The sequence below is a fragment of the Benincasa hispida genome, chromosome 4 (genome assembly GCF_027475165.1).
Source record: "Benincasa hispida cultivar pf3 chromosome 4, pf3_genome.v1.1, whole genome shotgun sequence".
In the NCBI taxonomy this organism is placed as follows: domain Eukaryota; kingdom Viridiplantae; phylum Streptophyta; class Magnoliopsida; order Cucurbitales; family Cucurbitaceae; genus Benincasa; species Benincasa hispida.
Window position 1 is genome coordinate 24,841,053 of NC_143481.1, and position 23,302 is coordinate 24,864,354.

General features: G+C 37.5%; 1 protein-coding gene across 1 annotated transcript; it reads left to right on the plus strand.

The window, feature by feature from the left end:
- Positions 1 to 470: 470 nt before the first annotated feature.
- Positions 471 to 7,361, plus strand: LOC120076144 (uncharacterized). Its single transcript, XM_090313182.1, has 4 exons — positions 471 to 719; positions 769 to 865; positions 6,464 to 6,697; positions 6,925 to 7,361. The coding sequence occupies exons 1-4, from the start codon at positions 471 to 473 to the stop codon at positions 7,359 to 7,361; spliced, it is 1,017 nt and encodes a 338-aa protein (XP_090169308.1).
- The last annotated feature ends 15,941 nt before the right edge of the window (positions 7,362 to 23,302 follow it).

Genomic DNA, 23,302 nt, shown 5'->3' on the forward strand with positions numbered 1-23,302 from the left:
ATGATGGGTTGATGTAATTTAATTACGATAATTAAATGTATTATCCTTCGATTCCTAAGGGCAAAATATTCAAATGTACTGGTTGAAAGTTTTTAGTCTCCCACGTGATATAATTTTTGTAAAAAAGTTTTTACTCTCCCACGTGATATAATTTTTGTAAACATAAGCTCAGGCTTTTATAAGATAAGGTAAAATAATATGTACACATACAGGTACTTGTTTAACATGTGTATTTTAAAAACATATTATTATTATTATATAAAGAGATCAATTCCCGCTATAACTAAGCCAAAATTGAACAAATTAGAACCTTTTTTTTTTTTTTTTTTTTTTACGTTGGTGTGTCCTTGAGACTTTTTCGGAGTTCCAATAATATATAACCTCTCTTATTCCATCCTAATTCTTCCCACAACTCTCTATTATTTTCACTTCATTTATTACCTTAAATTCATTTAGGCTTCTCCATGGTAATGAAGTTGGGTTATGGCAATATGAGCAATTATGATGATGTTGAAGAATGCCCGTATAGTTTTGCCCTTGAGAAATCCATGCAAAAACTATTACACCAACAAGCGGCTTGTGACAAATCAAAATGGAGCATCTATCGGGTTCCCAAACCAGTACTATACATTAATCATAAAGCATATATTCCTGAAGTGATTACCATGGACCCTTTTCACCATTATCAAAAGGATTCTATGGCCACACAAGCACTTACCGTACAAATTTGAAAGTTAGAGACATAGTAACTGTTGGGCCTGCTTCTAGATATTTGATGAATTCAGTCTAGGTGATGAAATGTTTGTGAGACATTTCTTTGCTGATCCAAACGTGAGTCCAGTTCTTTTGCCTAAAAAATACTTTGGTTGGTAGAAAACTTAGCTATTAAGTGCCCACGATTTTCTAGCCGATGCCTTACACATGGTTTGAACCACTGCTCTTTGTCTGATGAAAAATGAAAGAAAACACTTTCTTTCTGATGGGTGATTAATGCAGAGTTAATTTTTTCTCTCTCTTTTGCTCTCTGATTCTCTCGTTCTCTGCCTTCTGAGTTCTTTACACTTTCTTTTAACCCTAATGTCTTCTTGTTTGACCTGTGCGACTGCTTTGAGTATACGAATAGAAGAATCATGCAATCATATAGACGATGGTAGAAGGAAAAGGTAAACGAACATGCAATCGTGTAGACGATGGAAGAAGAAAATGGTAAACTATCATTCAATCTTGTAAATGATGAGAAGAAAGGGAAGGAAAATGCACAACGATATACGTAGTTCGGCTATCGAAGCCTACATCTACGAGAAGGAGAGAGTTTTATTAAGAGCTAAGTCACAGATTCTTTTCTTTTACAAATTTTTTCAAGTTCTTCTTGAAGCTATGTATGTTGTATCTACAAAATTTGTAAATGATGAGTATTTATACTAATTTCTAATACAAGTAGTTACAATAACTAACTGTAAAAGTTAAAGAAATGTGAAATAGTTCTTGAATGTTGAATTTATGAGCTTATAATCTTCAAATCTCCACCTTAAGCTCAACATGCAAGCTCTTCTCCTTCCGGATTTAATATGTTTTCACATTTTTTTAGGAAGCAGAAACCCAATCTGACCAAGACAGTTAGCAAGCTCGAGTTTACTCATAGGTTTGGTAAGTATGTTGGCTACGTTTTCGGTGGTATGAACTTTCAGCACCTTGACTTCTGCTTTCTCTACTCGGTCTCTTACAAAATGATACTTGATATCTATGTGTTTGGTCCTTGAATGATACTAAGGGTTTTTGAAAGGTGAATGACACTTTGGTTATCACAGTAGATTTGTACTATTGTTTGATTAATACCAAAGTCCTTCATCAATCTTTTTAACCATAGTGCTTTCTTAATTGCTTCTGATAAAGCCATGTATTCTGCTTCTGTGATTGTCTGTAAATTTGCTTTCCAACACAACAAATTAGGGCCAAATAAGAATAGATAACCTGTTAAAGATCTTCTTTTGTCTTTGGTCACTTGCAAAATCTGAATCAACATATCCATATGGCTTTATTTGATTCATTAGTACTTTGAAATGTTAATTTTGACTGTTTAGACCAAATTAGATATCTTAAAATTCATTTTGTTGCTTCCTAATGTCTTTTTCCAGGGTTAGACATGTATCTACTTACTAGACTAGTGTTTTATGATAGGTCTGGTCTAGTAGATATCATTAAGTACATTTGACTCCCAATTGCTTGATTATAAGGAATTGATTGCATTTGAGTCAAATATTCTATGTCTGTTTCTTTTGGTAAGTTTTTAGAGGAAAGTTTAAAATGAGTAGCAATAGGTATGGTGACTGGTTTTGCATTTATCATATTAAATCTGTTGATTATTTTTTCACAGTAGCTTAGTTGACTAATGGTTAGGGTTGAGGAAGTTCTGTCCCTTTGAATTTCAATCCCAAGGATCTTTCTAGACTGACCCAAGTCTTTTATGTCAAATTCTCTCTTTATGAGGTTTTTGACATGAGTTAAATCCTCATTAGATTTTCCTGCTAGTAACATATCATCAACATAGAATAATAAATAGACTTTGTCCTTATAGGTAGTAGAATTAATATAAGAACAAATATCATAGGAACTTCTCTGAAATCCAATACTCTCTATGTAGTCATTAAATCTTCTGTTACCAGTATCTGGGGGATTGTTTTAGACCATATATTGATTTATTTAGGAGACAGTATAGGTCCTCCTTTCCTTTTTCATCAAACCCTTTAGGTTGAACCATATAGATAACCTCATCTAAGTTTCCATGTAAGAAGGCAGTTTTAACATCTAGTTGATCTAGTTCTAGATTGTATTGAGCAACTAGAGATAAAAGTAGCCTAAAAGAGGTTTATTTCACTACTAGTGAAAATGTTTCAGTATAGTCTATTCTTTCCCTCTGAGTAAAACCTTTAGCCACTAACCTTGCCTTGTACCTAGGCTTTTCTTCTTTGGTAGAACCTTCCATTAGTTTACATATCCATTTAGAGGCTATAGGTTTACACCCTTTAGGAAGAGGAGCTAGGGTCCAGGTATTATTGACAGTGAGTGACTCCATTTCTTCACAAATAGCTTGAATCCAAGACCTAGCATTAGGGCAGTTTACTGCCTCTTCAAAAATGGTTGGTTCTTGGTCATTAGGAGCTATTGTGGCATTTAAAACTAGGTTCATATAGTTAGTTTCAGTATACCTAGTTGGAGGAACTATCACTCTTCTTTGTCTATCCCTAGCCAAGGAATACTGACTTAAATTAGGTACAACTTCAGTATTTTCAGTATTCTCATTTGAGGCATCCTCTTCTTCTTCTTCTAATTCTATAGAAGGGTTTTGGTTAGTGGAAGAAACTTTAGGTGACTCCACCTCAATCCTAGTAGTATTAGGGTTATTAGGAACTTCATAAGATGTCTTTTCTTTTTGCATAAATATTTCTTTTTCTCTGAAAGTGACATCTCTCTTTATAACAAACCTTTTCTCAATAGGATTCCACATCTTAAATCCTTTTACTCCCTCAGAAAACCCTACAAACATACACTTTACTGCCCTCCCTAATTTTGATGAATATAACCAACACATCCAAATACCCTTAGATTTTCTAGGTTAGGTAGATGTGTGATCCATTTTTCTTCAGGAGTCAAAAAATTTAAAGAGGAATGTGGACATCTATTTAAGGTGTACATAGTGTAGCTTAGCCTCAACCCAGTATTTTTCACTCAGAATTGCATCTGATAGGAGACATCTAACCCTTTCCATGACTGTTCTATTTAGTCTTTCAGCTACTCCATTTTGTTGAGGAGTGAATCTAATTGTCTTATGCCTAGTAATTCCTATTTCTTTAAAGAATTTGTTAAACTCTTCACTACAGAATTTCAGTCCATTATCAGTTCTTAGGTATTTAATTTCTTTAGAAGTTTGTTTCTCTATCATGAGTTTCCATTCCTTAAACCTACCAAACACTTGGTCTTTAGTTTTAAGGAAGTAAACCCAACTTTTTCTAGAGAAGTCATCAGTAAAAGAAAGTAAATACTTTGAGCCACTTAGGCTAGGTGTAGGAGCTGGACTCTATAAGTCAGAGTGTATATAGTTTAGGATAGCTTTTGTGGTATGTTGTGCTTTAGTGAAACTTTGCCTTGTGGCTTTCCCTAAAACACAGTGTTCACAAAAGGTTAGATTTTCTTAGAGACCTTTAGGGAGAATCCCTTGATTAGATAGGACTTCTAGGCCTTTAGCACTAATGTAAGATAACCTTTTGTGCCACACATCAGCCTTTATGATCTCATTTGTGGTGGCAACATCAGCCCCTGTCATCATTTCAACTCCTTTGACCACAAATAAGTCATTTATCTTTTCCCCAACTAATATTACTTTAGAGTCCTTTAGCACCTCAAGGGTTTCTCCTTTACCCCTGTATTCAAACCCAATAGCATCTAACATACCTAAGGAGATTAGATTTCTCTTAAGTAATGGAACATATCTCACATTCCTAAGAAGTTTGATGGTTCCATCCTTAAGTTTCATGGAAATAGAGCCAATGCCTTCTATTTTACAGCCTTAGTTGTTTTCCATATATACCATTTCTCCTTATATTTCTTTAAAGGTGTTAAACCAAGGTTTCATTAAGGTCATATGATAGGTGCATCCAAGATCTAGAACCCAATCATGTTTTCCTAGAGGGTTTACATGATTGGATTTGTCTAAAGTTGAGGCTAAAGCATTTGAGTAGATGAAGGAACCTTCTACAATAGATCCTTCGGGCTTTTTTCCTTTTGAATCTTTTTTTTTTCTCTTGGTTCTTTCTCTTTAAGATAAAATAGTTCTTAATTCGATGTCCCTTTTTCTTACGGTACTTGCATTTTATTTTCTGTTTTGATTTATTTTCTTCTCAGTTGTGAGGTTTTTTGTCTTTTGAATGGTTTTGTTTGAAGTTTCCTTTTACAAATAGACCTTCACCACTAGGTTTATCCTTCCCATCAATCTGTAGCTCAAGCTCTCTAGTTCTTAGGGCTGAGATTATAGTGTATGTGCTTATACCATCCCTTCCATACTTAGAGCATTTTTTATTTCTTTATAAGGTTCAGGCAAGGAGTTTAGAAGCACATAGGCCTCATTTTCATCACCAAGGTTTTCTACTAGTGTTTTAAATTCAGCAACTAGTTTCTTAAACTCATCTAAGTTATCAATTAATGTTTTAGATGAATACATTTTAAATGTGAAGAATTTCTCCCTAAGATACATTTTGCTAGGAAGATCTTTAGTAGCATATAACTCTTCTAGCTTAGTCCATATCCTATATGCAGTTTCTTGATCTAAAAATTGTGTAAGAACATTGTCACTAAGATTAAGAACCAATGTACCATAGGCTGCCAGCTCCCAGTCTTCCTTTTCTTGAGCTGTCATAGTAGCAGGGAGTGTTGATGGATTAAGGAGGGCTCTGTAGGTTTTCTGCTGGCTGAGAATCGCCTTGATCTTGGCCTTCCACAGTCCGAAGTCTCCTTTGCCATTGAATTTCTCCACCTCAAACCTTGTTACTGACATTTTTTTATTAAAAACTGGTGTCTTGATTCTCCAAGAATTGAGATCTTGTAAGTCTTTTGCTCTGATACCAATTTGTTGGGCCTCTTCTGTATATTTGATGAATTCAGCCCAGAGGATGAAATGTTTATGAGACCTTTCTTTGCTGATCCAAATGTGAGCCTAGTTCTTTTGCCCCAAAAATACTTTGGTTGGTAAAAAACTTGGCTATTAAGTGCCCACGATTTTTCAGCTGATGCCTTACACGTGGTTTGAACCACTGCTCTTTGTCTGATGAAAAATAAAAGAAAACACTTTCTTTCTGATTGGTGATTAATGCTTAATTAATTTTCGTTCTCTCTCTTTTTCTCTCTGATTCTCTCGTTCTCTGCCTTTTAAGTTCTTTACACTTTCTTCTAACCCTAATGTCTTCTTGTTTGATCTATGCGATTGCTTTGAGTATACGATGGAAGAATCATGCAATCGTGTAGACGATGGTAGAAGGAAAAGGTAAACGAACATGAAATCGTGTAGACGATGGAAGAAGAAAATGGTAAACGATCATTTAATCTTGTAGACGATGAGAAGAAAGGGAAGGAAAATGACAACGATATACGTGGTTCGGCTATTGAAGCCTATTCCATGGGAAGGAGAGAGTTTTATTAAGAGCTAAGTCACAGATTCTTTTCTTTTACAGATTTTTTTCAAGTTCTTCTTGAAGCTATGCATGCTGTATCTACAAAATTTGTAAATGAATATAAGTAGTTACAATAATTAACTGTAAAAATTAAAGAAATGTGAAATAGTTCTTGAATGTTGAATGTATGAGCTTATAATCTTCAATAACCAAGGCTAAAGGTCGGGAGAAAGAAGCCCGTTGTTGCTATGCCCAACACATAATTGCTCATATTATGATGATCCTTGATGGCTGTTTGATAGTGGAGTTTTTAACAAGAATTCATACCAAATCCCAGCCTTGTTGTGATGATCAAACTCATAATCCAAACAACTTTAATAAGTCCTTTAGCGCTATGTGGCTTGATGTATACCGTGACCTAACCATGTTGGAGAATCAACTTCCTTTCTTTGTTGTTCAAGCTCTATTTGACCACGTTCCAATACTAGATTGCATCCCCATTACAGAACTTATGGTAAAGCTTGTTTCCAATAAAGGTAGGTTGATAGGACAAAACTATAAGCTTCCTTGTGATGTTTTACCACAAAATGTCAACCATTTACTCCATTTGTTACGTTTTTTCGACGTTCCCACAAGCGATACATCTAAAGAGTACCGTGAAAACAAGGAGGAGTAAAAAGGTAACCTTATTTTTCCTCCCACTGTGACTCAACTCTATGAGGCAGGTGTTTATTGGACATAAGCTTCAAAAATGGGGTTTTAGAAATTCCACCTTTCAAAATTCACGACGACTTCGAAAGCTGTATGAGAAATTTGCTGGCATTTCAACATTCCTATGTAGAGGAGAATAATGAGAAGTATGTACTTCATAATCTTTCCTTCTTGAATGGTTTAATAAGCTCAAAGGAGGATGTGGACTTACTTTTGAGGGAAAGAATTATGATCAACTTTATCGGTGGCAGCCGTGAAGAAGCTTCAAAATTGTTCAACAATTTATGTAAATATAATCCAAATCCATCTTCTTACTACAATCGTATTAGTAAAAACTTACATGCTAACTGCAGGAAATGGTGGCCTCGTTCCATAGCTACAGTCAAATGTGACTATTTCAATACTCCATGGTCTTATATCTCCTTCTTTGCTGCCATCTTTCTCATTATCCTCACTTTCCTTCAAACCTTTTTTTCTATTCTTCACTAATTTAATGTCTTCCTTGTTAGTTTCTTCTTTTTAACTTTATTGAGTATATGCAGCTCTAAATTAGAAAGCCTTCTTGTAATCTGTATATTCCTCTCATACCTTTTATAATACAAGTATTCTCTTACCTTATAATAAAAAGAAAAACATTACTGTCTTGCTCCTTTGTTAGAAATTAAGCTAGATACATAATAGATAATACATTTCTAGACAAATTTTCAAATACATGAATTTCTAATTTCTAGATACATGCACTTCTAGATACATATAATTGTTCAAGTACATGAATGATATTTATACATGTAATTCATTTATTTTGTGTTTTTTAGGAAACATCTCTTGAGTACTATATAAAGGGTTCATTTCCTTCTTTTGTAATTAACTGAAGGAAGACAATCAAATCAATATAGAAAATTGAATTTCAAGAGAACAATATTCTTCTCTTGTATGTTCTTGAGTTTTGAGAACAAGTTTCTTCTCTTCAAAGTTTGTGTGATTTAGAGTGAATTTTAGTGTGGACTCGTCAACGCTTACAACAAAGTGGTATCAGAGCCTTAACTTCCTCGTTTTGAGGGAAGAAATTATAGACGGTTGAGTCAACAAATGAAGGTTCTTTATAGATCTCAAGATCTTTGGGATATTGTTGATAGAAGATATTTGAAGCTTGAAAGGGAGAATTGTCTTTCACAACAAGAACTCAATGAGTTGAGAGATGATAGAAAAAAAAAATGATAAAAAGACATTACTTTTTATCTACCAAGATCTAGATAAAAATATTTTTGAAAGGCAGGAGTCTTGACTTCTAAATCGGCATGGGATGCATTGCAGAATTTGTACAAAGGAGAAGAAAAAATAAAATTGGTATGATTACAGACACTTCGAGCTGAATTTGATACCATTTAAATGAGGGATGTTGAAACTACTGAAGAATTTTTCAACCGTGTTCTCTTAATTGTTAGTCAATTGAGATCAAATAGAGAAACAATTAAAGATTAAAGAGTAGTTGAAAAGATCCTTAGAAGCATGACATAAAGGTATGAGCATATTGTTGTTGCAATTGAAGAATCCAAAGATTTATCAATTCTCTTCATCAATAGCTTAATGGAATCTCTTCAATCCCATGAGCTCAAGTTGAAGTGATTTGATTTTACTCCTTTAGAAGAAGCTTTTCATATGCAAACCTCTTCTAAAGGGAGATCAGGTGGAAGAAGATGTGGACTGTAACATTCGATCCTTCACATGATTCCTTAGGTGGAGAGAAGAGCTTAGAGTTCAAATTTTGAAAGGGAAAAATTTTAACTAAGTACCTACAACTATGTCTTGGGAAGAAGAAAAATTTCTAATTGTTGAAGGCATAGTAGTTTGGAGTAAAAAATTTGGCTAATGTCCAAATTATGTTATGAGAAGAAGAGTTGGATTCATAGAATAGGAGAGGATGGAGAATCTTGGATGAGTTTAACGCATGGTGCAGTAGAAGAAATAGGTAATAGCGTAGTAAGTCGTAGCATGGTACATTGGACATATAGTAGATGCATCCAAGGGGAGATTTTGGACAAAATTTGGCTGTTTATAGGATATTGAAAGCTATGTTATAAAATTATGCTATAAGTTTTGGGAACTATGCTACGAACAAATTGTTGCACTAAAAATATGCGTTGATTTTAGTCTACACTAAGGTGTATTTGCATTATTAGCATTCTGCATCTAAGTGTAGTGAGTATGTGTCGATCATAATTTTTCTCGTTCTCAAGCTATGTGTAACCTAATTACAAGTTTTTTAGGGACACAGGGATTTTTATAACCAATCGAGATAGATAATTGTGAGTATGTGATAACGGAAAGAAATGCATGTTATTACAGTGCAAAGTTATAAAACAATGCAGGATTACGATGGTAAAAATATACAATACTGCGTCAAAAAGCATTAAGTTCACAACATTGCGATCGCATACGTCCAACGCATTAAAATAGCTAACTTATGTATTTTTGTGCAGGAAATGCATTGACGCATGGCAGAAATGCGATCCAAAGAAATTAACATCCGAGCGCATTAAGAGATTGCGACTGCAAGGCTATGTGATCGTTTGCGCTCGCGAATATTTGCTCAAGAAGGTGGCCGCATAGAGCCCGCGCATCAAGATGGGCGCATCTGGGTGAAAAACTTAATAAATCACGATGGGACAGAAAGCTGATGATGGTCGATTCCGAATTAAGTTGACAAGCCGTTAACGACCTATTGTAGCAAGTACACTCAACTTTTCGGTGACAAATATTCGGCGCATCAGATAGAGAATTAATGCCATCCCATGAGTGCAATCATAAGAGAGAAGAAGCCTTTCATCCTGAAGCTCTATAAATACCAAAGGCCACCTTTAGTGAAGGAGTTTGCTCAGTTTACATAATTTACCATATAGATAGGAGTAGCCTTGTTCATAGTTTTTTTTTTTTTTTACTTAGAAGGCGGAAGCGAGTGAAGGGAGATTACACCGAAAGATCATTCCGGTGAACTCGGAAGAGTGTCGGGAGCATCAAAATTAGAGAGAGGGCCCACTCTTGTAGAAGTAAGAACATCTTTTGAGCAGAATAGAGATAACAGTGTAAAAGCCTTGGGAAGCAAGGAATTGCTTCCAGGCTCTCTACCCTTGTTTTTCATTATCATTTTGTACTCTGAACCTATTTAAGGAAATGGAAATTACATCTTCATATCTGTTCACTCTCTGTACATTACACATGAGTAGCTAAATCTGTCGAATGGGTTGAGAAACACTTAGCTAGCATAACTTGGGATCTTCATTCTATGCGATTATCTTGTATTATGTATGTGTCATTCGTCCATTAGAGATACTCAGGAGGGTAGTCTAAGGATGAAATCTAGGCTTGGAAAAGTCAGATTATAATTTAGGCTCGGGAGAGTCGGATTAGAACCACATAATCAAGAGAAAGAAGCTTAGGAATAAGCTCTGTTTTCTATTAACGCATTGCATGCACCCTAAAGATAGGTTATGATTATATGTGGTCACCTTGTCCTTGTGTGCATCTTGCATCATCACATAGGCAAGAAATAGAGACTTAGGAATAATCTCTATAGAAATTATCGAATTCATCGCATGCATCCTAAAATTAGGAGCCATCGCATTTGCATTGGAAAATGATTTGCTGTCACATGAGTGTAGCGTGATCACATAGCGTCAACCCGTTCCATTGCACATTCAGTGTATCTGTCACATAATTACTCTTTTCTCAAATTCACCGTATTCTTTTTATACCTTAAACAACAAATCAACCAAACCATTCATTTAATTGTTACTGCAAAGTGATCGAAAATTACCATCGCATATTGTTTTCTTTAGTCCCTGTGTTCGAACCTAGGCTTACCAGGTAACTCAGTAGGATTTATACTTGGGTCTTACTAAGAAAAATTGTTTGCACAACGCATATTCCACCACCGCATTCTACTCCATTATTTCATCGCATAACAACACGCATCAGTATGCGGCAGAATTACAGATTTATAAGAATGAGGTAAAAAACATGTGATGGACTTAGTTTTAAACTGACAGAGATGCTCGTGAGAGATAATTGTAAAGAGAGATTATTGAAAACAACAGTCTTAATGTGAAGGTAAAATTTATGGAGAAGTCAGGGTAGGGGAGAAGATTAATACCACATCACCCAGCATTATTGCAGGAACTTATCTTGGCTCACAACTTCCAATTATCACATACCTTTTGGTGGCCAGCCACACTTATCATATCTCTATGATGTGTGAATGAAGTTGCTATGAACATAAGGTTGTTTTTATCTCTAAAAATACTTATTGCTTTACTTAATAAGTTCCACAATCGCTTTCCTTCTCAGAAGGCTAGTTATAGCTACTTGTCTCTATGAGTGTCATAGGCCAACATTTAAATGACTATGCATTAAGCAGAGAGGATAACTTCCTCATATTCTACTTAGCTCAAGATATCAAGCTTACCCCTTACCCTGTTGAGATTAGTGACTCATGGCAAAGTTTAAAATGAAAGCAAAGATTAATATTATTATGAATGAAGACATAATAATATTAAGGTAGAGGTAAGTTGTTGAATGTAGGTGAATAATTTCTTAAATTATAATGAAGTACAACACAAATTGATAAAAGAATAAGCTGAAGAGGTAGTTGGTAGCAATTTCTTACTCTCAATAGGTGAATATCTAGGTTGCTGATGTTGATATGGTTGAGCGAGATGAAGAAGGCCCTCTTAGACTCTTGCTCTAGTGAGAGTCCAATAATGAATCGGGGTGAGAATGATGGAGTTGGATTTCTCTCTCATAATTCACTAACCTTTAGATTGTAAATTTTCTAATGAACCCCTCTCATTCTTGGCATCAAGACTCTATTTATAGAGCCACACATTGTTCCTTGTTGGGATTTCCGCTTTGATAAGTTATCATCGTCTGATAGGTGCGAATGTCAACACTGTAACCATGGTCAACATTTTGGAAGCTTTGACAGAAAATCTGCAGGTACAGTTTCAGAGATCTCGAGACATGCGATCATCTGTTTGTTCATTGGAAGATCAACGCATGCAGCGTCTCCTACGGTCATCTACAAAATAAATACTTTTGGCACAATATGCTCATGATATGCGGTCAGCAGGTATTTTTAAGATACTTTAGCACAAGTTTGATATTTAGCATGAATTCTAAGCATGATTAACACATAATCTTCTTTCCTTCCTTCATTATTCTAAGAAAAATGCTACAATAACTTGTATTTCTACAAGTTATCATACCCCCAAATTTAGAATAATGCTTGTCCTTAAGCATATCTTATACTAAGAAAATTCACACTTACCCTACATCTTTACATTGTGCTGACTAGATTCCCAGAGTGCATTTAACTAATTGCAATCCTTTTTCAAGTCACCTATTTCTTTTGAATCTGGTCACTTCTCTAAGGAAATCTTTTCTTATTCCTGAATCCAGCAAACTTTAGCTCAAAAATATTTCCCTCATTTTAAATACTTTCATATCCCTTTTTCGTTCTGAAATGCATTCATTTGCAGTTATGAATATTTTGCATTTTACTTATTCAAATTGTAGGCAATGCATTGGACTTGGTTACACCCTTCGTTTCGGCTTGCCCTCACGAGTGTCATGCGAGCATCTAGCTATGGTTGTGTCCCAAGTTCAACTCAACTCTTATCTCGACTAAGTTTTAATTCCTGCTAAACAATGGAGTTGTCTTTATTTGATGACATTTAAATTGCATTGATCCTAGGGACCTACTTACGTTTTGGCCTAGCTGCATAGATGTCATGCGAAGTATCCAACTATGGGTAAGTACCTTCCCAACTTAAATCTTATCAGGTTGGGTTTTTCCCTTGTGTTAATAGTGAAGTTTATTTCAATTTTTTTTTTTTTGATGAAGTAATTTATGAAAACGCAAAGCAAAATTTGAATGCATCTACCTAGATCCTTCCCACTCCCAAAGTTTTGAGAGTGGCAATGTTCTCATTGCACTTTAAGAAAAGTGAAAACAAACTAGTCAAAAATTTTGAAAAAGAGAGTTGAGTTAAGGCTTGCGCACATAAAAGATAAGATTGTTATGTTGGGGATGATGCCCTAAACTCTCGTGTCCTATAGTTTGTAAACACAGTTTTGAAAAAACTTTTGTGATGTATAATATATGATATTTTTGTCACTTATTGTCTTTGAACATTGGATTTTTTATTTTCTTTACCACAAACCAATAAACTAAAATCCGTGGTTGTCATTATGTAACTGAATCATGTATGTGGAGACATACAAATGGATCATGTCTTAAGTGATAACCAAAATGGTCTGTTGTATATAGATATAGGAGGGAAACCTTATCCTGATAACGCTACGGATGCGACCCACTTTGTAGAATATTTACAAGTGTTGTGACTTGCTACAAATGGTCTGATCCTGATTGTACATGTAGGGACATGCAAGCGATGACATTTATATACAAAGAGTTTGTATAAAACCTGACCACGAAGTGTTAACGTCTCGTTATATAATGCCATTCATGACAAAGACTTCACTTCATTAGGAAGAACATAGGTAACATGAACTTAATCCTGAGTAAGTTAGGAATTCCTACCTTTGAAGGTGGTCCTTTGATTTGGATGGGTGCGAGTGGCCTGATTGCTGACTCAAACCTACCAATTTGGGGATTCATTTGATTTGGGAGCTGGGAACTCAGCTACACAAGATGGAATTCACTCCTTCCCTAGGGGTAAGTAGATAGAATGCTCCCTTAAGGGCTGATCCAGTGGCTTGAACGATGTGGTGCCACACACCTTCTCATGGCTCAAGTGGTGTCCACACATAGTAGGACTATGTTGTATTATTAATTAGAGGGATCAGTGGTACTTAAGATGGTAAATTGGCCCAACTGTACTTACGAGCACCTGTGAAGGGTTATCGTACTGTTGATTGATTATATTCGATGGACACAGAAATATATTTGTGGTAAGAAGAGTTCAGTTGTTGGTCTTTAGTGGAATGTCTGGCAGTTAACGGATGGTGGATCTCGTGGCTAAAGTGTTTAGTCAGCTATTCACATACCATTGGAGCTTCGAGCCATAGATCCATAAGGTCCCCTTGGTAGCTCAATGAATTCAAGTTGAGAATCAGTTTTTGGGTCAGTTTGAAATGTTCAAATTGACAAGAGGGAGTTCGATTATATATGATATGATTGAACTAGTTAATTATATATGATATAATTGACTTTATGTATGAGATACATTAATTTGGAGGAAAATGATATAAATATGATTTATATTTAGTGGAGAAGAAAACACTATGGTATATATGTGATATAAACCATAGGTTAATGAATATAATATGATTATAATTATTGTTTTAATTTGACAATTAAAGGATAATTGTGCCCACCGTTTTCTCCGTAACCATGCGTTAGTGGGAGGTTTGATTCAATTTTTGTAACTGAAGAATAAAATGAAAATCGTTTTCATTTTGCAAAATATTAAGTAATTCTCTCACGCATAGTGTATACTTCCCATCGCATAGCAAACCGAGAGACTATACGATAGCTCAAAGTTAATACACGATCGTATACACGCACGCATCTTTCTAAACGATCGCCTAAGTTTTACTAAACGATCCTCTAGCACTGAGCATTTACTAAACGATCGTCTATACGATCACAACCTATTTACTACACGATCATGTAAATTCTTCTAAATGATCAAGCATTGTCTATATGGACTCTGTCTTTCTTCCACTTGCTTGGTCATTGTATACGATCTTCATATCCTCCTCCCCTCTACCAAATTCCAACGGAGGTCACTCTTTGGATTCTCACATCGAAAATACTGAGGATTCTAAGTGATGGTGTCATCCCCATTCTTCTGTTCATGTGGAGGTCGTTCGTGAGTAGACGACCGGTGTTTTGGTGAATGATTTCTTGGACGTTCCGGCAAGAGCGAGAGCATCAGTTCGTTTGGAGAGAGTGAGACTTTAGTGAATGATTGCTTGGACGTTTCGGCTAGACGACATCTTCACCTGTAAGAGCAGAAGTGAAGATGCCATTCTAATCTATCGAGAGAAGGTTAGAATGGCATCTTCATTTCTGCTCTCACAGGTGAAGATGCCATCTAGTATGCTTTAGCTAAACATCTTTAATTCTTTAGCACAGATTAAGTTACTTGTTTAATTCATATTAATCACCAAGGGATTAAGAAAACATCATAGAGAAAATGATTTAGGGAGGAATGGAAATAGACAAAGAAGTGGAAATGGAAATGATCAAGACATCAATAATACTATTTAGCGTCGAATGAAAAGATTAAGACAATGGAATACAATTGATGAAGGAGAGTTAGAAACAAATACAAATAAGCGTCGACGTCTTGGCATAGATCTAGAATGGAAAATTGCTTGCCGATGTCGATGGAGTGAATGGATGGATGAGCTTCCTTCTCAGGCTTGCTAAATCGGTAGATGGAATCTAACTACAGACCTTCTCGGTAGGGATTTGACAGAATTGCACTGAGACTCACCTCTCGGCCTTGTCTCTTCCCTGCCCAGATTTTCTTCGATCAGCACTCAGATCAGCTCTCTCTTAATAGCCTCGTATCAATTAACCCATATCAAGTATCTCTTCTCTGAATTCTATGGGGGTATTTATAGGTGAAAAGCTTTGACTTTTGGTTTGTGGACCCCACTTATGTTATGGAAATTCCAAAGATGGAGGAATAAATATTCCTTCTGTTATGCAATCAGACCGTCAAATCTGCACAACAGTTAGTTGTACATGTGTCGTAATCCTCCGCCTTTGCGTTACTCATTTGCATCTTTCGATCATGTGCTCACATGCGGTGTTGTTTTTATTACCGCATGCGGTTGAAATTCAGCTCTGGATTGACTGTCGCATTGCGTCGTCATTGCATTAATCGTCTCTTCATGATTGATTGACGGGTGCAATATGACAGAGATGCATTGTTCAGTTTCTCGTTGAGCCTTGATTGCAAGCGGTGACTTGGTTTCCTACAAAACAGAGTAGAAATATCCTCTTCTACCATCTTAATGATGCTAGTAGGTATATTTGTGATAATTTATAATTATTGTATTTCTTAGCTAATTTTCATAAAATCAACGCATATTTTCTCTCTTTTGGCCACAATATCTGAATAAGGCAGTATAAATAACTTGTATTTCTACAGGTTATCACACCCCCAAACGTAGATATATGCTTGTCCTCAAGCATATATTCGACTAAAGCAATAAAGCTCAATTCCTATCCTATATTTTTGCGTCGATTGGTTGCTTCGAATGTTACACTTAGGCACATTACTTGACAATGCAATTTCCTCCTATCATTGCTATTTCTTAACAAAGCTCTACTTTATTCTTCTATATAACAAATTTATGCTAAAAAATTCTTTTCTAGTTTTTAAAATAGAATGTTTACCTATTCTTTGTCAAAATAACTCGATGTATCCATATGTGGTGGTCAAACTTTGCATCATTTACTTAGAGACTGTTGGTCATGGTTACACTCTTCGTTCTCGCTTGTTCTCATGGGTGTCATGCAAACATCCAACTACGATTGTGTGCCAATTTTCCAACTTTAACTCATGATAATCAGAAGAGTTGTCTCTTGCATATATTTTTCTTTTCTTTTTCTTTTTCATTTTCATTCTGCGTTGTTCTTGGAGACCCACCTTCGTTTTGACTTGCTCCCATGGGTGTCATGCGAACATCCAACTACGAGCAGGTTCTTTTCACAACTAGCTCTTATCATGTTGGGATTATTTTTGAGGTTTTCCCTTGCGCTGACATTGGAGCTTTGTATGAAAATTTATTTATTTTTTTTTTTTTATTTTTTTTTTTTTTGGAAATGAATGCATTTTCTTAATGACCGCATATTCTTGATCTCATATGCTCAGACCTTCCCCACCGCTAAATTTAGAGATGCGCAATATCCTTATTACGTTATTTGGATAGACTAGACAAACACTTAGAAAAAAAAATTCAAAAAGAAGGTTTGAGCAGAACTTTGAAAGATAAAAGGTAAAGTACTGCTAAGCTAAGAATTAACTAAGTGTTAGTCAGATTTTACAAAGTATGAGAAATGTTACTAAGTATAAACATATTATACATCATGGCAGCGCAATGAATAACGCAAAAGTAAAAGATCAAGAACATTGCAAATATTGACAAAGGATGATAAAGAAAAAGGCACAGGCAAATGGAGAGAATATTTACTTAATTTTATTGAATATTAACAAAGTATACAAAGAATTAAAAATTAACGCAAAACAAAAATTGTCGCCTGTACAAAGAATCAAAGAATTTCGTTAACTTAGAAGAATAATGAGTTGAATAAAAAAATAATGAATGGCCACAAAAAAATGGAAAGATCATTGCTGAGGAGTAGGAGGATCTGGAGGAGGGTTTGGAGGTGGTGCTAAGGGAGCTTCTCCAAAATTCAGTTGCTGCCTGAGATATGGAGGCACCATGGGACCATGAAGATATGCTGTGAGAAAATTGAAGTACTCATGGTTTCGCTCCGCAATCTGTCTATGATGACGATGGACCTTATAAATATTGCATTGAATATTGATCAACGCCTCCCTAGATGTAGCAGCATTGTGCTGTATATCATCGATTTGCTCCATTACCACATCAAATCTCCAATTGAAGAAGTCTTGTTGTTGAGCAGAGAGTTGCTGTTGTTGGGAAAAGAGGGACCGCATTTCAGCTAACTTAGCAGCCAAGGAAGGGATGGAAGGTTGTGCCTGCGATGTCTCGCCAACATTGTTTTAGGGTTGGGCAAAGGTGCCTTCACCCAAATCGTATGGGTCATCAATATGCGGTGGTGGAATGGAATGTTGCGGTGATGATGTTGCAGGTGAGTAGACTGGTGAGTATGCGGTTGGAGAATTTGGAGTGAGAAGAAGGTTGGTGAAGTGCTCATGGAGTGGAGAAGAAGGTTGTGCGTTTGGGCTCGAAGGGCTTGGAGGGCGGATTACTAAGGGTAAAGGGTCCAAAGGTTCTGTTTCTTGCGATGGTAATTCTTGGACCTTTTCTTTTCCCTTATCATTTCTGCACTGTCTCTTTGGCCTTGGTTCTTGCGGTGCATTGAGATCGATTGCGGGCCTCTTTAAAGGTAACTCTGGGCAATGTAGGAAGTCTTTGAGGAGCAACCTCAGGATTTTGATATTGATGAGGCCGTGAACTTCTTGCATGGGTTCTTCCTCAATTCCTACCCCCATTAACAGGCACAGACTTGAGATAGTCCATGGAAAGAAGTATTGTCCTCTAAGTGCCCCACAAAGCCTTGAATTTGACTTGCGATCAACTGACCCACATCGATTGGAATTCCGCGCGCAATGCAATATGTGGCCATAACTCGATCCCTTGAAATGGTCTTGTCATAGGAAGTTGGGATCAGCCACTTTTTAACCAGATAAACCCAAAGCCTTGCCTCTAGAAGCAGAGTCTTGGATGCCAGGGTCTTGATGCCTTTTAAAGAAACCGTCCACTTCGTGCCCGGTTGCATTAATACTCGCAGCGTATCTTCCATCTGCTGTTCTGTGGGATCATCAATGATTTTGTTGCCCGGTGCACTCGGGTTATCCTTCATTTGGTATAGTTCATTGATGTCCCTTGTGCTGAAAGACACTGTTTGCCATTTTTATGGTCACCACCTCCTTGGTGCCACGCAGCCGTCCATGGTAGAAGTCACGCACTACCTTTGGAACCACAATGGCTGTGCACTGGCAAAATGTGTGCCAACCATGTTCCACGATCACACTTGTGACGAGATCTGGTAATGGCATTGGCGCAGGGTAAAAGCCCATCTCTATCAACAAATCGTTATTTTCTTTCTTTCTTGATGGATGCACCTTTGCCAATGCGGGCTTGTTGCTTTCTGTGACCATTTTACCCTTTCCTTTGGCCAATGCAAGGCGGGATTATTGCCTTTGTTTTCTTTCTCATTTCTTGCGTTGTTCCTCCTTCTCTCGCTCGGCAAGTTCCTAGCCCTTCTTCTTATTTAAGCACTGCCTGCTGGCTTCGTGCTTCTTCTCCTTATCTTCTCTCATTTTTCTGTCTTCTTCTGCCTTCTTTTCTTCTCTTCTTCTTCTTCTTCCCTCTCTTTTTTTTTTTAACTCTTCCACAAACTGTTCAGAGGCCAACAAAAGGCGTTGTTCCTCTTCGAGCCGCCTTATTTCTTCAAGCCTTGAGATCTCGTTATTGCGGCGAACTTCCTCATCATGCAGTCTTCTTCTTCTATCACCTTCTACGGTGATGAGTTTTGCCCGCTCATTTTCTCTTCCTCTTCCTTTCTCCTCCTTTCTTTTTCCTCTAATGTGATGATCAATCTTTGAGGATCAACAGTAGAACCTTGCGGCGCATTCTCCCTGCGATACCCATCAAGGGGGTACCTTCTCCTTCTTCACCTTCGTCGGTCGCAACCGCTTGCATTGTTTCAGGTTGTGCCGGCTCCATTAATTACATTGTTTCCCCCCTGTCCTCCCTTATGGAGGTTGATTCTTCATCCTTTTCTGGGCTCGCAGCCCTTTTCTTCTTTTCTTCTTCTTTTCTCAGACGTCTTTCCTCACGTCGGCGCTCTCTTTTTTCTTCCTTTTATTTCCTCTTCCTTTCCTTCTTGGCTTCCTCATCTTTGTCATCATCCTCATTTTCCTTATTCTTTTTCTCCTTGCGATGATGAGAAGACTCAGCCTCTCCAGCCTTTCTCCCTTTGCTTTTCTTATTCTTCTTTTTCTCTTCAACTACTTCTGGTTGCGTCTCCACTGCAACCTCATCCATCGCAACTTCAGCCACCACCACAACTCTGAAGTGTCCGTCATAGGTTTCTGCATTGGTAGTCACCTCAGGAGTCTCTAAGGCCAGAGTGCCTTTTTCTCCTCCTCTTCATTCATCACTGCCTCCGGCACCACCACTTCTTCATTCATTACCACCGTAACCTCCTCCGTAGATAGTGGTTGGTTTACAACCCCTGCCTGGGGTAATCCTCCTCCTTGCTCCAAATGACTCAGAATATTGCCAAATATTTCCTTGTCATCGGGCCTCTTCTTCTCGCTCTCAGTTGAGACGGCTGGAGTTAGAACTGGGGTACTTTCAGTGTTGTGCCCCCTTTTGAGCTGAGGAGGCCAGACGGATAATGGGTTTCTCCAGGTTCTACTGGCGATTCTCGAGACGGTGTGGGGTTGGGTAGCAAGTCTGCGACTAGCAACGAGGAATGCTGCCTCTCGCATGGCGATTTGGTCAGAGGAAGGGGTTGAGGGTGAGGCAGAGTGTTGGGAAGCTTGGTCGGCCATGGATGATAAGCTTGGGAGAACTGGAAAGGTCGCTGGGGTTTCTGGGAAGAAGAGAGCTCTTTATGCTGGGTGCTAGGGTTTTCAGTTTGCAAAATGAGGTAAAAAGTTAACAGACGGGGAAGGGTTCTTATTTATAGGTTGGGTCATAGTGGGCCCAATGCGGTTTTTGCAGTGATAGGCCTCGAGACACTCAAAAGACCCATCGCTCGAACTTCCCCCATTTATGAAATTTTAGAAAAATGTCCTTTCGTCTGCAGAATCATCATTGCTTTGGGATACGAAACGATTGGGCTTCTCAGTTTATAAAAAGAATTTTTTTCTTTAATATTTTATTCGAATGGACACAAGGTAAAGATTAACGCAATGTGTCCACCAATGCAAATGCATCTTCACAGAGGACGGGCAACAATGCATGTATCCCCGCAACACACACCCCTTAACTAAACACATTTTTGGAGGATCGGGCGCACGACATTTCTACCAACGCATCACTACCTCAACATAGTGCATTTACCTAAGGACAGACAAAGGACATATACGCACGCAACACACCCCTCAGCTTCAATGCATTTGAGTTGGATGAATGCAAAGTGTATCTTGTTGATTCAAGATGCGTCCATTATCACCATGCATACCGAATGTTGATTGTTTTATTTTTATTAAATATGTTTTTTTTCTTTTTTTTTTCATCAACGCAAGTTGCTATGACTTGCGACAATAAATTTCTCTTTTTTTTTCATCAACGCAAGTTGCTATGCTATAGGTAGGCATTTTCTCAATCGCTTCACTAAAAGGAATGTTAACATGTAATTGGTTTAACAAAGATAGGAAGCATTGGTACTATACCTCTTCATTTTTCTTCTTCTATAGCATTTGAGGGAAGGGTGGTAACTGGACTTTCACGATTCCTGTTTCATCTGACTTTGAGGTTGACGCAACCTCAGGTTCTACTGTTTCATTTTCTTTTTCTTCTTCCCGTGTTACCATAATTGCAAGTTCAGCTGCGATGGAGGTTGATCTGTTCTGCTCCTTTTTTTCTCCTTCCACCGTCTTTTCACTACGCAATGTCACCACATGACATTGCTCCTTACCTGAACACCCTGGGTTGCATGGAAGCTTAGTTGAACTTGGCAGCGCCCCTTGCGGTCTACTTTTGAGCTCATTTGTAATCTGGCCCATTTGTAATTCAAGGTTGCAGATGGATGTAGTTTGACTTTGAAGCACCATCTCATTTTTCTCTATTTATTGCTTCAATAGGCCTTCTAGGGAAGAAGATTGCAGTGGTTGTTGTGAGCTATTTGCTTGGTTGCTCTGTTGACCGTTGCTCTGTTGACAATCCTCCATCGCGTGCCCATCACCGCAAGTCGCACACCTTGGATGTTTTGACTTATTGTATTGATTTGCCTACCTTGCGGTGTTGGGCTGTTGATTGTCATTCCTTAAATCAAATTCATCATTGTGGTCATTTGGTTTTCCAATGAAACAATAGCACCATTATTTATGTCAGATCTTTGAGACTTAATCTCTGGTCGCTCTCCCTCCAGTCTTCATGATTCTTGGAGATGCGATCCAGGATAATCTTCACTTCATCATAAGTCTTGTCAAGCAGACCACTAGCTATTGGCAGCGGTCTACGATGTAGGATTTAAACCGTGGTAGAAAATTTCCATCTGAAGGCAGTCTGGTAGCCCCTTATGCGAATAATCTCGGACCAACCTTTTAAACCTCTCCAGGCATCGCTGAGCGATTCGTCCATATCTTGTTCAAAATTATTAATAAGCTTTCTTCGTCTTGCATTCTCTGTATGTGGGAAATACTTCTTCATAAACTTCTCCACCACCTGCTCCCAAGAAGTGATCTCTCCTGGTTCGAGCGAATACGCCCATTTCCTAGCTTGATCACAGAGAAATGGGAACAACATTAGTCGAACCTCCTCAGCCAAGATATTCGGGAACACAAAATTATTGCAGATTTCAATAAAACTTCAAAGATAGACATGTGGAACCTCGCCATGTCTTCCTCCGGTTTCATTTCAAATCTACTTCCGTCTAAGGCAAGCCTCATGATTCCTAGAGAGAAATCATAGAGGTTTGGCGATGCATAGTCCCTAATGGGCCTACTGTAATCGTTGGCCAACAAAATTGAATTTGCAATGACATTGTTGTTGTTTGTTGCTTCATTCCTAGGCTGCTCCGCCATCTCTTCTTTATCGAATTGTGGTTGCTGTTGGGGGTTTCTTAGTCTTCTTTGAAATGTTCTCTCAATCTCTGGGTCGTAGTTCGCCAGAGATTGAGAGTTCTACAAAGAATTCACAAAAAATTACCGTTAACAACTATTTTGCCGAAGTCCCCAGCAACGGCAGCAAAAACTTGATGCGTGGTTTTATTAAGTATGGAATATGGATGATATGTGTTGATGGATAACGTTGTGCACTCAAGTTTCCCCAGCGAAATCCAAGTGTAAATTCCTCTGAGTTTCCTGGTAAGTCTAGGGTCGATCATAGGGAATTGTGAAAATAGTTTGCGTTGATAATTTTCTTATAAAAACTTTTGGTAACCGGGTAAATAATTGAAGTGGTTGGTTTGTTGTTGTGTTGATAAAAATAATAATAAATGCGGTAGAGTTTGAAAAGGGTTGGCAACGGGAAATACGATGAATATGCGGTGAATGGGTTGAGAGGGGTTTCGGTTAACACTCCCTAGGTTGCGTTCATGCCTTGCGATCATGCAACATGCATACAATAGTAAACCACCTCTCGGCATGAACGCCACAACTTCTAAGGCTAGAACGCATGCAACAAATATGTGATAAGTCTACAGGGTTTACACATAAACCTCTTTTTCTATTTATGCGATGACAACATGACATCCACACAAATATGCAACCGCATAATATCATTCCTATTCCTAGGATGCATGCGATGTAAGTTGATAAACAGAGCTTATCTCTAAGTCCCTATTTCTTGTTTATGCAGGCCTAATCTTGCTCTTTCAAGTCAGATTCTAACCTAGCTCTCTCGAGCAACTCTAAAGGGACGTTTCGCACAACATAAAACAAGACAATCGCAAGCAATGAACTTCCTAGATCATGTTAGCTTAGTTCCTCTCAACCCATTCAACT

Bases quoted from the DNA above. Each gene is read 5' to 3' on its own strand.
- LOC120076144 (XM_090313182.1), top strand. From the start codon at position 471: ATGAAGTTGGGTTATGGCAATATGAGCAATTATGATGATGTTGAAGAA. The intron at 720-768 runs GTACAAATTTGA...GCCTGCTTCTAG, and splicing joins TGGCCACACAAGCACTTACC to ATATTTGATGAATTCAGTCT. The intron at 866-6,463 runs GTTGGTAGAAAA...GCTGTTTGATAG, and splicing joins TTTGCCTAAAAAATACTTTG to TGGAGTTTTTAACAAGAATT.